This window comes from Carcharodon carcharias, chromosome 32 (assembly GCF_017639515.1).
Source record: "Carcharodon carcharias isolate sCarCar2 chromosome 32, sCarCar2.pri, whole genome shotgun sequence".
NCBI classification, from domain to species: Eukaryota; Metazoa; Chordata; class Chondrichthyes; order Lamniformes; family Lamnidae; genus Carcharodon; species Carcharodon carcharias.
The window spans coordinates 10,532,867-10,549,503 of NC_054498.1; the positions used below are offsets into that span (position 1 = coordinate 10,532,867).

The following is a 16,637-nucleotide window of genomic DNA, read 5'->3' on the forward strand; positions in this document are numbered from 1 at the left end:
GCATTGAGATGATGGGTGTCTTATGAAAAATAATTTGTTTGAATTTCATGAGGTCTTAAAGATGCTGAGTAAGAGAAGCTTAAAGGAGATGGTGAAAGGAAAGCAAATTTGTCCTTCAGGGAAAATCATTTCCTTGTTGCCTTTCCTAATCATCCCTTTTGTCATTTAATCTCTCTTGCCCTGTCCAACACACAGTGGTGGCAGTGTATACCATCTATAAGATTCAATGCAGCAACTCACCAATGTTCCTTCAACAGCACCTTCCAAACCCACGACCTCTACCATCTAGAAGGGCAAGGGCAGCAGATGCATGGGAACACCCCTCCGCCTGCAAGTTCCCCTCCAAGTCACACACATCCTGACTTGGAACTATATTGCCATTCCTTCACTGTTGCTGGATTAAGATAATGGAACTCCCTCCCTAACAGCACTGTAGGTGCACTTATGGTGGTTCAAGAAGGGGGCTAACTGCCATGTTCAATTAGGGATGGGCAACAAATTCCACTTGCTCTTTCTCCGTTCCCACCTCCCACTGCCTTCCCCACCCTCGATTTCTCTCTCGCTCTGCACTTGCTCAAAAACTGTTCAATCTTTAATTTTTACTAGTTTTGATGAAAGTTGAAACGTTATCTCTGTTTTCTGTCTGCACCAAAGCTGCCTGATGTGCTGAGTATTTCCAGCACTTCCTCTTTTTGTTGCAAACCTATTGTTTAGCAGTGACTTTATGTTGACACAAATGTTCTTACAAAGTGTAAGTGATGCATTATGGACTTTCTTACACCTATTTAAATAAATATATCCTTACTGGTTTTTTTCATTTTAGTGCTTCATATTACTTAAGTTATAAATAAATATATTTGTTGCTTTAACCGATTAAGCATGAAAATATAAGTAAAATATATGTTTTTATGATGAGTAAAAATGCATAATGCCTAAAATACGAAACTCAGCAAGTGGAGTCATTGCTAATCCACAGGTGTGCACCTTTGCCAAAGCATCAACAAAAACAGACATTGATATAGAATCATAGAATGGTTTTTAGAGCCACTAATGCAGTAAAATGTACCACAGCACATCAAAGGAGAGAAAACTAGACAGAAACTGACACTGAACCACATAAGGAGATATCAGGACAAGTGACCAAAAGCTTGGTCAAAGGGACAGGTTTCAAGAAGCATCTTAAAGGCTGAGAGAGAGCTAGAGAGGTGGAGATGTTGAGGAAGGGGTTTCAGAGCTTAGGACACAGGCAGCTGAAGGCATGGCTGCCACTAACGGAGCAATAAAAATCAGGGGATGTGCAAGGGGCCAGAATTTGATGAGTGCAGAGAGTTTGAATATTTGTAGGGCTAGAAGTGGTTGCAGAGATAGGTAGGGATGAGACCTTGGAGGGATTTGAAAACAAGGATGAAGGTGTTTAAAAACAAGGAATTGCCAAAGCGGGTTAGCAGGCATAAGGGTGATGGGTAAACAGGACTTGGTCTGAGTTGGGATATAGGCAACAAGTTATAGTAAAAGGTACATTTTTGGTGGCAGTGTCTTCAGCTGTCTGTGTCCTAAGCTCTGAAAGAATTTGCTTATGGGAGCGGCCTGTTGAATGAGAGGCTGGTTCAGTAAAACTCCAAAAATTGAAAGCACTGCTGCCCGCACACTGGTCCAATTGATCTCCTTGTAAGAATAGGCACAGGTCACTTGAGCCTAAACTTGCTAGATCTCTCCGCGGCAGGTATCGGCATTACACTGTCACTTGTTTCAGTGCAAATTTTCAGGAAACTCCAGGTCATGATTTTAACAGTGACACAGATGATCACTCTTAGCTCTAGTGATGGTGAATGTTTACTATTTTTAAACCAGTAACATGTACCTGTTCCTGTTCTCCACAGACATAGATGAGTGTTTAGTCAATAATGGCACATTGTGCGATCACAAATGTATTAACACGCTTGGAAGCTACATTTGTGAGTGTCAAGAAGGATTTTACTTGAGTGCAGATGGCAAGTCCTGCCTCAGAACTTTTAATGGTAAGGTTATTTTTTATGATAACACAGCAAGGTGAAAAGTTCATTTGAAAGATTCTGTTCAGTTTCAAATAAAATCATTATTACTGATGATTAGATAATTTTTTTTCCCTCTAGTTCTTAAAGCTTATACATGCAGTATTAAAAAAGGTTCAAACATTTTAATAAGTTCAACAAGGAAGTTATTTTAGCCAAATTCTATCAGCTTTAATAAAGGATTGCAAGTTGTGAGGATGTTTTATCTATAATTATATTGAAATCCTTCAGTTATTAATATAATCATGTACCAAGGCTACCGTAATCGATGGGTAATGCTGCAATAAATGATGGAATCATACCGCACAGAAAGGTGCCATTCAGTCCATGTTGTCTATGCTGACACTTTGAAACAGTAATCTAATTAAAACCAATCCCCACAGTCATGATTTTTTTTTTCCTTTTCAATTATTTATCCAATTCTCTTGTGAAAGTTACTGTTGAATCTCTTTCCACTGCTCTTTCAGGTAGGGCGTTCTGGATCATAACAACTCGCCGCATAAAATTTTTCTCTTCGTCTCCCCTAGGTATGAAATAGGAGCAGGATTCTGTATAATATGGGAAAATGTGAGGTTATCCACTTGGGCAGGAAGAATGGAAAAGCAGAGCATTATTTAAATGGAGAGAGACAGCAGAATGCTGTGGCACAGAGGGATCTGGGTGTCCTTGTACATGAATCACAAAAAGTCAGCATGCAGGTATAGCAATGATTAGGAAGAGAAATGGGTTGTTATCCTTTATTGCAAAGAAGATGGAGTATAAAATTAGGGAATTGGCCCCTCGAGCTCATTCCACCAGTCATTAGATCATGGATCATCTAATGTGGGCTTAACTTCACTTTCCTGCCTTTCCCCATAACCCTTGACTCCCTTGCCGAACAAAAATCTGTCTAACTCAGTCTTGAATACATTCAATGACCCTATCTCCACTACTCATTGGGGAGAAAATTCCAAACACTAATGACCCTCTGAGAGAAGAAATTCTCCTTTTCCCCATCTTAAAATGCGAGACCCCTTATTTTGAAATCATGCGCCCTAGCTCTAGATTCCCCAACGAGGGGAAACATCCTTTCAGCATCTACCCTGTCAAGCCTGCTCAAAATTTTATGTTTCAATAATATCACTTCTCAATCTTCTAAATTCCAATGAGTATCAGCCCAACCGACTCAATCTTTCCTCGAAGGGCAACCCCTTCGTCCCAGGAATCAGCCTAATGAACTTTCGCTGAATTTTCTCCAATGTAAGTATGTCCCTTCTTAAGTAAAGTGACCAAAAATGCATACAGTATTCTAGTTGTGATCTCACCAATGCCTTGTACAGCTGTCGTGAGACTTCCCTACTTGTATATTCCATCACCCTTGCAATAAAGGCCAACATTCCATTTCTCTTCCTAATAATTACTGTACCTGCATGCTGACTTTTTGTGATTCATGTACAAGGAAACCCAGATCCCTCTGTACCTCAGCTTTCTTCAGTCTCTCTCCATTTAAATAATGCTCCGCTTTTCTATTCTTCCTGCCCAAGTGGAAGTCTTGGATTTCCACAGCAGAGTGGAAAAGTGCTTCAGAGGTCTTGTGGTTTGCCTTTATTAAAGCCACGGCAGTTTGCCTTGGGTCATATCACTGTACTTTTATAGTTAAACATCCAAAAGGGAATGTTGCCTGGATATTTGTGGGTCTGATTAAGTAGGGAGTTTTTTGGGGGAATGTTTTTAAAGACTAATTTTAACCATGTAACAGTAATCTTGTGTGCCTAAGTTTTCATTTCATCTTGTTAATAACACTTTTACTTTTAATATTTAAAATCCCAAAAGTGTTCCTGGACTTGTTGCTGCTGAGATCAGTACATTTCCTTGTTGTTTGCAGAATACAGGAAAAGAAGATGGCCTGTAAGCCAGGTTTTGGGATTTGGTTTGCTCAGCAATTTGCTATGGTCCTGCCAAAGTGCAGTGCCTAAAATTGGACACAACATTCTAAGTGAGACCTAACCAGTCATTTATAATGGTTTAGCATCACTTCCTTGCTTTTATAATCTCTGACTCTGTTGATAACACTTGATATTTGTACCTCTGCTAGAGGTGGTGCTCTATCTCCTTTTATAAAAAAAATCAATGGGGTGGATTTCTTCGTGGTTTCAGCAGCTCTGCCGCCAAAACTTTGGTGAAGGTTTGGCAGAAGCTCTTCTTAGTGCATAAAAGGAGCTTCTGGCAAACATCTCCCAATGTTGCAGCACCTGTTGCAGGAAATTTCCCTAAGGAAATTCACCTTCATAACATAACAAGAATGCTTGTAGTTTCTTCCTGCTCCAGAGATGTTACCGTAAATTAACCTATTGCAAAAAAAAACAAGCTGAAAGACTGTTTGAGCTTCACCAGCCTAAATAGGCAGTTTTCAAATATCTATCACAATTTAAAACCACAAACTTCAGCAGGTCAAAAGAATTAAAACAATAAGGATTTTGACCCGGGCTTTTTTCCCTGATATTCTGGTAGAGCACTGCATTCAGTTCAGGGTACCACACCTCAGGAAGGATATATTGGCTTTGAAGTGGGTGAAGTGCAGATTCACCAGAATGATGGTGGGTCCAAAAGGTTGCATAGACGAAGCTTATATTCTCTTGGGTACAGAAGATTACGGGGTAGTCTAAATGAGGTTTACGACGTTGATCGGGTAGGTTTAGAGAAACTCTTATCGCTAATGGGGGTGTCCAAAACATCTAAGACACGTGGTCATGCTACAACCAAAATGTCACTGTGTGTGAATGGCCTCAGGAACAAACTTAAAGTGGCTGTGCATTTAAAGGAATCACCTGCACACCAAACACAAGAGGGGACATTGGCTTAACCTTAAAATAAGAGCCAGGCCCTTTAGGGGTGATGTCTGGAAGCGCTTTTCACACAAAAGGGGAATAGGAATCTAGAAGCCTCTCCCTTCAAAAGCTGTTGAGGCTGGGTGATCAACTGAACATTGTAAAACTGAGTTTGCTGGATCTCTGTTTAATTAAATGGTGTTTTGTTCAGCAAGGATATCATGGGCTATGGCGGGTAGATGGAATTAAGATCTAACAGAATGGTGGAACAAGTTGGAGGAGCTTCTCCGCATCATCCTTCAATCTTCTCCATTGCCTCCTCCCCACTGCTCACTTGATGCACTGTGGATCTATAATTATTACCTAACCAAATCTGAAAAGGACATACAAGGAAGATGAAGGAATCACATGTTTAGGTCCCCAGAAAGGAGGCTTATGGTATATATCATCGTTTGTCTGATCTTCTGTAAACAATAAGACAAATTGAACCTAATCACATTGTACATAAATTGGAACTTATCTGTGCTATTATCCACCATGATATATCAGCCAGTATTAAGCAGAAAAGTGATAGACTAAACATGGTTAAAGATATGGAATTGTTTATTGCATATGAAAGAGTAACATAGTCCAGTTTGTCTTCCAAAATCTATGTTTGATGTTATCATGAAAGCTGTTTGAACTTAGTCTTTATGATTACTGATGCCTCTCATTGTACTATGATCTAGCATTAACCAGATAGTGCATTAACCTATTTGTAAGAAACATTTAATAACCTTTTATTCCCACATCTTACAGTACATGTTACACACCACAGTTAAGATTGCTTCTATGATTCTATAGAGAAATGCAATTAGGCAGCTTCAAGTGAAGAACTAATATTAGCAGAGGCCCAGGGGAGCAAACATCAATTTCTCTGTTTCAATTTCTATAATGCCATTATAAGTAGTTGCAAGCAATTTGGGAAAAGTCTTTGGTCAGGGATTGTGAAGTAAGATGTGAAAGTGTATGAACATAAACATATGATAAAGGTCAGGAAAAGACCCAACAGGTTCATCACACCCTGTACAACATACTTTCTGATTGGCTTCAATCTTTCAAGAACCCATTCAAAGAAAGCTAGTATTTTGCAGCTAAGGTGGAACTGTGTCTATAGGCAGTCTGTCCCTTTAAGACCATAAAGTTTAACAGCTGCATGTAAGTGCAGTCCAAAGTCAACAGAGTTAACTGTTGTTTATTGAGGGGAGTTTAGTGGTTAGAAGGAACTTTACAAATTCTCAGCTGTATATCAGAGTGGCAGCAGTGTGCACCATCTACTGCGGCAACTCACCAAGGCTCCTTCAACAGAACCTTCCAAACCCATAACCTCTACCACCTAAAAGGACAAGGGCAGCAGATGCATGGGAACATCACCACCTGCATGTTCCCCTCTAAGGCACATACCATCCTGATTTAGAAATATATAGCTGTTCCTTCACTGTCGCTGGGTCAAAATCCTGGAACTCCCTTCCTAACAGCACTGTGGGTGTACCTACACCACATGGACTGCAGCAGTTCAAGAAGGCAGCTCACCATCACCTTATCAAGGGCAATTACGGATGGTCAATAAATGCTGGCCCAGCCAGTGATGCCCATATCCCATGAATGAATTTTTAAAAAATCAGAGGAATGTAGGAACAGGAGGAGGTCATTCAGGTGCTTGAGCCTGTTCTGCTATTCAGTTGGATCGTAGTTGGTCTGTATCATAAATCCATCTACCTCACCTTGTTTCTGTAACCCTAAAGACCCTTGTCGAACAAAAACTCCATCATTCTCAATGTTGAAATTCTCGTGATAATGAGCAAATTGAGGAGCAGGAGGCTGTGGGAACGTTTAGATTTTAGAAGATTGAGCAACCAGAGGGAAAAGGTCACATCTACAAACTTGAAGATTCAGGGGGCTAAACTAGGTTGGAAAAAAAGGCTCTCCAGGGTGTCTTATAACCTGCTGAGAGAGTTTGCTTCTAACAGTTCTCACACAAAAAGAATACTGTAAGCTTCTCTTCAATTTTAATTCCACTCCTTCTGAAAACTTGGGTACAGTTCTATTCACGCTCGGAGCCCATTTCCTCATTCAAGCATCCAGTTGTGTTCAGTCTTCGGCAAGTTGGTAATAAACCTGAAATGTTAAGTCTGTTTCCCTCTCTCTACTGTTCGCCAGCATTTTCTGTTTGACCCAGTTATGTTTCTTCCTTTGCCATGAGCTACGCTAGAACAACTGGTAGATGACCTACTCCCAGCGGCTCTAAATTGCCACTCTTAAGGGTGCCACAGTAGCAGAGATTAACTCACAATTTTCTTCCTCATCTTTGCTGGCATTTTTCCCAGATAGACTAGCTGAGGATTGTGGGTCAGTGCAAGGGTGGGGTGGCATACATGTGAGAAAAGCATGGGTTGGAGGAACAGGGAGCCTGTATCCTCTTACTCCTCTGTCTCATACTGCTGATCCAATACGTTACTGAACTAGATTGCCAGCTTGTTCGGTAATTAAAAGATGTCAGGGCTTCAATACTACAGTCACGGCTAGTTAACTAAAGAAAAGACATTCACTGTTCCTCCCTCTTTCAGACAGCAGTGCAATTAAATCCGAGCACCTGATGAGTGCTGGCACTTGTTCGGTCACTTGTGAAGAGTTTTTGCAGATGAAGCAGACTTTGGCACAGCTCAAACAGAAGGTAATTCGATAGAATTCTCACTCTGTGATTTATGTAAATGCTGCCAGTCAACCTGGCTGTAGAGTGCTACCTTTAGCAGCAAATTGTGTCATGCACACTATCATTAAGTTAACTTTAATGGTCAAGCCAATATTTATCCCTCATCCAACATCACTGAAAACAGAAAAAAGCAAAAAACTGTGGATGCTGGAAATCAAAAACAAAAACAAAAATATGACAGTCATGCGGACTCGAAACGTTAACTGTGCTCCCTTCCACAGATGCTGCCAGACCTGCTGAGTTTTTCCAGGTATTTTTGTTTTTGTCTGTGATCACTGAAAGCAAATAATCTGGTCATTAGCACATTGCTGTTTGTTGGAATGTGCTGTGCACTAATTGGCTGCCACGTTTCCTACGTTACAATAGTGATTATGCTTCAAAATGTTACTTCATTGGCTGAGAGATAAATATTGGTTAGAACACTAGGAATAACTCCTGTGCTCTTCTTTAGAATAGTGCCTTGGGGTCCTTTGATGTCCACCTTTAGAGAGTAGCTAATGCCTCAGTTAAACATCTCATATGGAAGCTACTCTGGGATTTGAACTCACGACCTTCTGATTCAGAAATGAGAGTACTATATCTCTGACCCACAGCAGAACTCAAAGTAAAACAAAGGAAGAACAGCCATAGATTTCAGTGCTGAGCAGTGTCCTAGGACCTACCTGTTGTATGGCTGTGACTGGCTAAGGAATAGTTGCTGAGTCATAGAATGTCTGAACAATAACTTATTTATTGTAAGAACATAACCATTTACAGGTGTACAAGACTACAGGTATTACTCAGTCTAAACCATGAGCTTTCTCCTTCTAAGCTCCTAGTCATGTGACTCTCTCTTACATCTTGTGGGTGGTACTGTTTCTCCAATCCCACACATTAACCCTTTCAGCTCTGAACACTCCAATACCACACAACCCAAACTTTAGTACATTATCCCTGTGGCAATTCTTCATCCACAGTGAGCGACCTCAAACCGTTCAACTGTCGGAGCGTCACACCCAAGACTGATCTTCATTCTCCCACCTTCCATACATGTGTACCTCTTGGCGTTTGAGAGAATGAAGGGTGCCAAGTTCAATTGCAATGACCCCTAACTCCTACCCCTGGTTGGGAATTTATAGATCTACACTTTCTAAATCTGAATCAAACAGGAGAAGATATGGTCAAATTTGTGAAATGCATGATTCTGAGGCTAATTCGCAATTTATTCAGAAAAATAGCTCAGTATGGCTTTTGTTGTAATACATAAAGATGCTTTCAGAGTTAGATTAATCAGAAACCTATTATCAGTTACTGAATCAGCTTAATGCCTGGTTGTGTTAAAGGCCTTAATTATGAATGGCTGCTTGTCACTACACTTCATTTTTATTTATTAACTTATGGTGTTGTTAAAACTGAAGGTTATGGGTAAGTTCATCCAGAATGGCAATTCTTAAAAAATAGATAAAATAGTTATGAACCCACCAATATTTAATCTTTGCTTTAGTAATAAATACCAAATGATATTAATCATTGGGTAAGTGTGTAGGGCAGTGTAATTAGTCCCTCCTATCAGAGGCTGTATTTATGAATTAATACTCTGTATTTTTGTACTTGGAGCTAGTTAGCAAAGATGGCTAGCATGTGGTTCAGAATAACACCAACAGTGTGGGTTCGATTCCTGCTCTGGCTGAGCTAGACTTGGGACCTGCCTCTTCGCTCTGCCCCTGAGAGTGGAAGGCATTGGCAAACCACCACTGACAGAAACTGCCAGCAAAACAGTTCAGGATGAACAACATAAGGAGCAGGAGTAGGCTATTCAGTCCTTCAAACTTGATCCCAGAATTGTTATGATGTAGAAGGAGGCCATTTGGTCCATTGTGTCTGCACCGGCTGATCCACTATTCAATTAGATCATGGCTCATCTTCTATTTCAACACCATTTTTTTGCACTATCCCCATATCCCTTGATGTTTTTAGTATGAAGAAATCTATTGACTTCAGTCTTGAACATTCTCAACGACTGAGCCTCCACGGCCCTCTGGAACAGAGAATTCCAAAGATTCACCACCCTCTGAGTAAAGAAATTCCTCCTCGTGAGCTTCAGCAGACAATGAACCAAGGACCTGCCTTCAGGCAAAGAACACATCACTCATTCGTAGTACTTACCATTTACAATGTACCAAAGCAATTACCATTTATTGTTAAAGCTGCAAGTCTCTAAAGAAAACATTTGCTTTTCTTGTTTTGTTTGCAAAGTCATTCTGTAAATCCATTTCAGACATTTTGATGTCCCTCATTCTTTTCAACCTGATAAAGACCTGACACTCAACACCTTGACGAGATTTCTCAAAAAAAAACAACTAACGATCAGGAAGCAAGTGCAGATCAAAAAAGAACGTGCCAACTATTTTGGCTTATCTGCCTGCAGCCCCTTCCTTCTCAGTCACATTGGTGCCAACGCTCACAACTGCATTGGGGATTCATTGAACTTTTGCTTTAATGTGTGCAATTCTCAAGAATAGGGTGGCAAAAGATGCAGTAGAATTGTCTCGTTACTCTTTACCTCTTTGGCTCATTTGCCTCTGAGTCCCAAGGTCGTGTGTTCAAGTCCCACTCTGGAGACATGAACACCGTCCAGTGCTGCACGGTCAGAGGTGCTGTCTTTCAGATGAACATTAAACTGGGGCCCTATCTGACATCTCAGGTGAATGTAAAACATCCTGTAGCATTATTCAAAAAAAAGAGCTGGGAAATTCCCAATGTCAGTACTGGCATATACTTATCCCTCACGCAACAACACTTGTTGCTACTTCCCTCAGACATTGTGCAACTGACAGTCTACACTATTGTATATTTTATAAGATATCTACGTAGTTCAAATCCCACTATACCAAGTAAGGAAACAGAATTCAATAAATAAATGTGGGCTGGCACTAGAAAAATTGAACAACAAAATTGCTGGACTATCATTAAAAAATCTCAGTGTTTTATTAATGTTCATCAGGGAAGAGAATCCCTAACCTAGTCTGGCCTACAGAGTTAACTTCTAATGTCTTTGCAGTTGCCTAACAAGACAATCAGTAATCATCATTAACTGTAGTCCAGTCAGCACTGCCTGCAAACAAGTAATGAAAAAAGCAAGATGTGAAACTTGCTTCTGCCTTTACTGGCATTGGAGTTCCCAAAGGTCTCATTGGTTTTGAAAGACTTCATTTGAAATATAAACCTTAACTTCTTTTGTAATTGTGGCTTAGGGGGGTAGCACACTTGTCTCTGAGTCAGAAGGTTTTTTTTTATATTTGTTCATGATATGTGGGCATCGCTGGCTAGGCCAGCATTTATTGCTCATTCCTAAGCACCCTTGTTAGGAGGGCATTTAAGAATCAACCACACTGCTGTGGGTCTGGAGTCACATGTAGGCCAGACCAGTTAAGGACAACAGATTTCCTTCCCTAAAGGACGTTAGTGAACCAGATGGGCTTTTACGACAATAGTTTCATAGTCATCATCAGACTTCAAGTCCCATCCCAGAGATTTGAGCACAAAAATCAGTGCTGATGTTTGCAGTGCAGTACTGAAGGAGTGCTGCACTGTTGGAAGTGCTGTCTTTTGAATGAGACATTAAACCTATCTGTCTGCCTAGGTTAGCATAAAAGATCCAGTGGTACTATTTCAAAGATGAGCAAGGGAGTTATCCCTGGTGTCCTGACCAATATTTATCCCTCAATTAATATCAACAAAACAGATAATCTGATCATTATCACATTGCTATTTGTTGGATCTTGCTGTGCACACATTAGATGGTGTGTTTCCTACATTACAACAGTGCTACGCTTCAAAAGAACTCAACTGGCTCTAAAGCGCTTGAAAGGTGGTATATAAATGCAAGTCTTTCTTGTCTCTTTCAGACATTGACTGACTTGGTGTGCATTTCAAACATTCTGAGGGTGAAATTGAGCCTGGGCTGGGAAGCAAAATGAGCGATATCACATCAATTGTTCGAAATTCAGCTCTAGGCTGTCAGTGGCACTGAACTGTATGTTGGGCATCAGAAACAATACATGCTGGAAAAACTCAGCAGGTCTGATAGCATCTGTGGCGAGAAACACAGAGTTAACGTTTCGAGTCCGTATGACTCAAGAAGAGTCATACGGACTCGAAACATTAACTCTGTCTTTCTCACCACAGATGCTGTCAAACCTGCTGAATTTTTCCATCATTTTTTGTTTCTGTTTCAGATTTCCAGCATCCTCAGTATTTTGCCTTTATCTTATGTATGTTGGGCATGTCGTGTAACGGGCAGTAAATGTGCTGCATCCATGTCCATGTCCAATTTCACCCCCACTCTGTTATTATTGCGCATGGGCTTAGCTTAAACAATCGAATGAAACTGTCCAGACACTCATTCCTGCAGATGAACGGCTGAATGAAGCATCTTTGTTTTGAATGCAGGATTTTATTAATAACAGAATTTTTTTTTTGGAACACAACCTAACAACTAAACCTTTCCTTTCCCAGCTACTGTTTACCAGTCTAGATAACTCCAGTGAAAAGACACAGCTGGCGAGGAAATGCACAGAAACATTGCAGTGCCCTCCACATGTACCTGGTGCCCCTGGACCACCTGGTAAGATCACCCACCCTGTTCCCATCTAGTTTAAGAAACCAATGAAACTCTTGGGAAAGTCTTAAGGGTCAATCCAGTTTCTCCAACAGCAGAATACATTTTGCAAGTCGCCTCTGGCCTCCCCCGCCCTCTCCCGTTTAGCGGACAGCACCCCCGATACAATTAACACAAACAAATTGAAACATATCAGACCATGCCTGGTATAATTTAGGTCTCCTTACCTAAGGAAGTATCTTAGAGAGGGTGCAACAAAGGTTCACCAGACTGACTCTTGGGATGGAATTTTACAGCAGCAGGATTTTATGGTCCCTCTGAAGACAATGGAGTTTAGAATTGCTCGCCGCATTTTATGGCCTCGTCCCCACCATGATGGGGCTGTAAAATTCCAGCCTTGGAATGAGAGAGTTGTCCCATTAAGAGAGATTGAGCACAGTAAACCCATATTCTCTGCAGTTTCAAAGAGTTGAGAAGCGATCTCAGTAAAATTTATAAAATTCTTAGAGGCTTTGACAGGGTAGATACTCAGAGGCTGTTTCATCAACTTCAACACCCTGGGGGTTACCATTGACCAGAAACTGAACTGGATCAGTCATATAAATACTGTGGCTACCAGAGCAGGTCAGAGGCTGGGAATTCTGTGGAGAGTAACTCACCTCCTGACCCCCAAAGTCTGTCCACCATCTACAAGGCACAAGTCAGCAGTGTGAAGGAAGTCTCCCCACTTGCCTGGATCAGTGCAGCTCCAACAACACGCAAGAAGCTTGACACCATCCAGGAAAAATTAGCCCACTTGATTGACACCCCATCCATCACCTTAAACATTCACTCCCTCCACTAATGATGCACAGTGGCAGCAGTGTGCACCATCTACAAAATGCACTTCAGTAACTCACCAAGGTTCATTTGATAACACCTTCCAAATGCCTAGCAGCTAGAAGGACAAGGGCAGCAGATACATAGGAACACCATTACCTGCAAGTTCCCCTGGAAAGCACATCCATCCAGACTTGGAAGGGTATTGCCATTCCTTCATTGTCGCTAGGTCAAAACCCTGGAATTCCCTTCCTTACAGCATTCTGGGTGTACCAACACCACATGGATTCAAGAATATGACTCAGCACCACCTTCTCAAGGACAGTTTGGAATAGACAACAAATGCTGGCCTAGCCAGCGACACTCACATTTGAAGAGGGAATAAAAAAAAAGCTGGCTTTAGAGTCTAGAACTAAGGGGCATTGTCTCAGAGTAAGGCATTTCCCACTCAGAATTGAGATGAGAAATTTCTCAAAGGGTTTTGACTCTTTGGAGAGCTGCAGATGCTCAGTCACTAAATATATTCAAGGCTGAGTGTGACAGATTTTTGGACACTAATTTAATCAAGGGACAGGGGGATAAGGCAGGAAAGTGAAGTTGAGGTGGAAGATCAGCCATGATCTTACTGAATGGTGGAGCAGTCTCAAGGGGTTGCATGGTCAACTCCAGCTCCTATTCCATATGTGAGTGCTGGAAATCTGAAACAAAAACAGAAAATGTGAGAAATACTCAGCAGGTCCGACATCACCCTGTGCAGAGAGAAACGGAGTTAACCGGTGGGATTTTCCAACTGAAGCGGGCAACAATCATGGGCAGGACAGGAAAATATGGAGAGCTGTTAAAAGTCAACGGCCCTCCAAATTTTCCTGTCCACCACTGCAATGATGCCCACCGGTGTGGGGGGCCAGAAAATCCCGGCCTATGTTTTAAGTTCAAGATTTCATCGGTTCTGACAAAAGTTCATCAACCTGAAATGTTAAATGGGCAAAATTATATGGTGAAAGAGTTCCCAGCCATATCATATCTGGCAACGCCCATCAGCTCCAGGAGGATTCAAGTAAACTGATGGAAGTGAACAGTGACCGATGCATGATCAATGCAGAGTCCAAAAATTGGGAACATAAAAACACAGGAAATAGGAGCAAGAGTGGACCATTCAACTATTCCAACCTGCTCCATCATTCAACAGGATCATGGCTGATCCCCTACCTCAATTCCACCTTCCCGCACTCCTCAAATCCCTTAATTCCCTTAGTATCCAAAAATCCATCGATTTTTGTCTTGAAGATATTCAACAACTGAGCAACCACAGCTTTCTGGGATAGGGAATTTTAAAGATTCACCACCCTCTTGAGTGAAGGAATTTCTCCTCATCTCAGTCCTAAATGGCCAATCCCTTACCCTAAAACAGTGACCCCTAGGTCTTGACTCCCCAGCCAGGGTAAACATCCTCCTGGAATCTACCCTGTCCAACCCTTAGCAGGGAATACAACTTATTGCAACAGAGGAGAGAAGATTTCTTCATTTCGTCACTGAGATTGTGAGTGCATTCTTTAATTTTTTAAGACTTTCGTAGCAGTATTGTGGCTACATTTTCTGTTGTAATAAAATGGCAATGCATGTGGCACAGTGTTATGTTGGAATGTATCACAAGGGTGTAACTTCTGATATCGTAAACCACAAGGACAAAGTTTAAGTGCTTTATGGAAAAGTTACTTGCAGAGCTGGATTGTATGTGAATCATTAATTGTTTTCTTGGTGTGAGTGCATTGTATGCAAGACTTGACAGAGTATTTAAGAAATGGTGACTTGACAGAGTATTTAAGAAATGGTGTCACTGACTGCACGGTGTTTGATTAGATTGCAGAGTGAGTTATTGAGCCATACAAGATAGGGAGGTCTCAGATTTGACACCTGCCAGTGGTGGGTGGGGCAGGGCTCATTGCGTTATTGTTTGAAACCCTCAGCCATGCCTTTGTTACCTGTGGACTTGACGAATCCCATGCCATTCAGGCTGGCTTTCCATTTTTTCCACCCCATAAACCTAAGCCGACCCAAAACTCCCGTTTACCTATCAAGGCCGCATCTGTCCTTTAAGATGGATGTAAGAAATCCCATTGGCGCTATTGTGAAGAAGACCAAGGGAGCACTCTCAGGAGCCAATACTATCGTCCAACACCTGAAAAACATCATCTGGTCATTCATCACAATATTGTTTGTGGGACCTTGCTGTGCATGATTGGCTGCTGTGTTACACCAGTGACTACATTTCAAATGTGTGCTTCATTGGCTGTAAAGTATTAAAGTACCCTTTGGATGTCAAAGATGCCACATCGATGCAAGTCTTTGCCTTTTCCCCTGCCAAACCTACTCACCTACCCAGTTCCAACTTCACAAATTTTAATTAATTTTCAGGACACAAAAGTAGTTGAAAGAATAGGTTTGTGTTAATTAGTTGCACTGTAAAATCAGGATAATAAGACACATTGGAATTTTAATAGGAGCCAGAGATTGAGAATATGAGTCATGTACAGACAGGATTGTTTCATTGTTTGAACTTCTGCCCAGGTTCCTTAAATCTTACGAACATGTCTTAAGTATAGTAAACTCAAGTTCCCACTTCCGATTAGGTTTGCATTCAGTTTCTGACAAAGGGAATTTTGCAAAAAGAAAGCAGTGAGAGCATGACTGTGAGGGAGGAAGTGTTTATATTATTAGCGTGGATAATTGAAACCTATATTGGCTGTTTACACTTGACAAGATTATACCATCAAAGTATTCTGTTTAGAATTGTGCCTTCAACGTGGCATTAAAGAATGCTTTCGTGACTAAGTAAACTGTTTATGATTGCTGTGGCTGAAATCCAATGTAAACTCAAGCAGACGGGAGTTTTTTTGTCAATTGTGCCACATTCTTGCTGTTATACATCCGCCAATTGACAACTATGCTGGGAGCAATGAAATCATTCACGTGCTGACCCCAAAAAACACAACATATGCAAAACAATGGCAAAATATTATTAAGAAGGAGGTGCAATCATCAATTTCTCTGTTTAAAAGACAAACGAGAGAAATGAGGGGAATGTCAAGAACTTATATTTGTTCCTATTGCTCATTACAGGTGCGAGCTTAAATCACTTGGTGGCGATATCAACAATTACTTGTATTTATATAGCACCTTTATCATAACAAAATGTCCCAGATGCTTCACAGGAGTGTTATAAAACAAAATATGATATCAAACCTCAAGACAAGATATTAGGTCAGACGACCAAATGCTTGCTGAGAAAGGTAGGTTTTATGGGCTGTCTTAAAGGAGGAAAGCAAGGTAGAGAGACGGAGAGGTGTAGGGAGGGTATTCTAGAGTTTCAGGTTGAGACATCCCCACCAATGGTGCAGCAATTAAAATTAGGGATGCTCAGGAGGGCAGAAGTATAGGACTGCAGATGTCTCGGAGGATAGTGGGGCTGGAGGGGATACAGAAGTGGGAATAATTGAGGCCATGGAGGGGTTTGAAAACAAGGGTGAGAATTTTAAAATCAAGATGGTGCTTGACTGGGAGCCAAAGTAAGTCAGTGAACATGGGACGATAGGGGAATGAGACATGCT

The 16,637-nt window shown here is 41.2% G+C and overlaps 1 protein-coding gene across 4 annotated transcripts in view; it reads left to right on the forward strand.

The window, feature by feature from the left end:
• LOC121272069 (collagen and calcium-binding EGF domain-containing protein 1-like) overlaps positions 1-16,637 on the forward strand; it is a 166,792-nt gene that overhangs the window by 136,356 nt on the left and 13,799 nt on the right. For all 4 annotated transcript variants that reach the window (XM_041178493.1, XM_041178494.1, XM_041178497.1 and 1 more), the window contains exons 5-7: positions 1,881-2,018; positions 7,465-7,571; positions 12,108-12,216. In XM_041178493.1, coding sequence (XP_041034427.1) covers positions 1,881-2,018; positions 7,465-7,571; positions 12,108-12,216 — 354 coding nt within the window. The remainder of the gene's footprint in view (positions 1-1,880; positions 2,019-7,464; positions 7,572-12,107; positions 12,217-16,637) is intronic.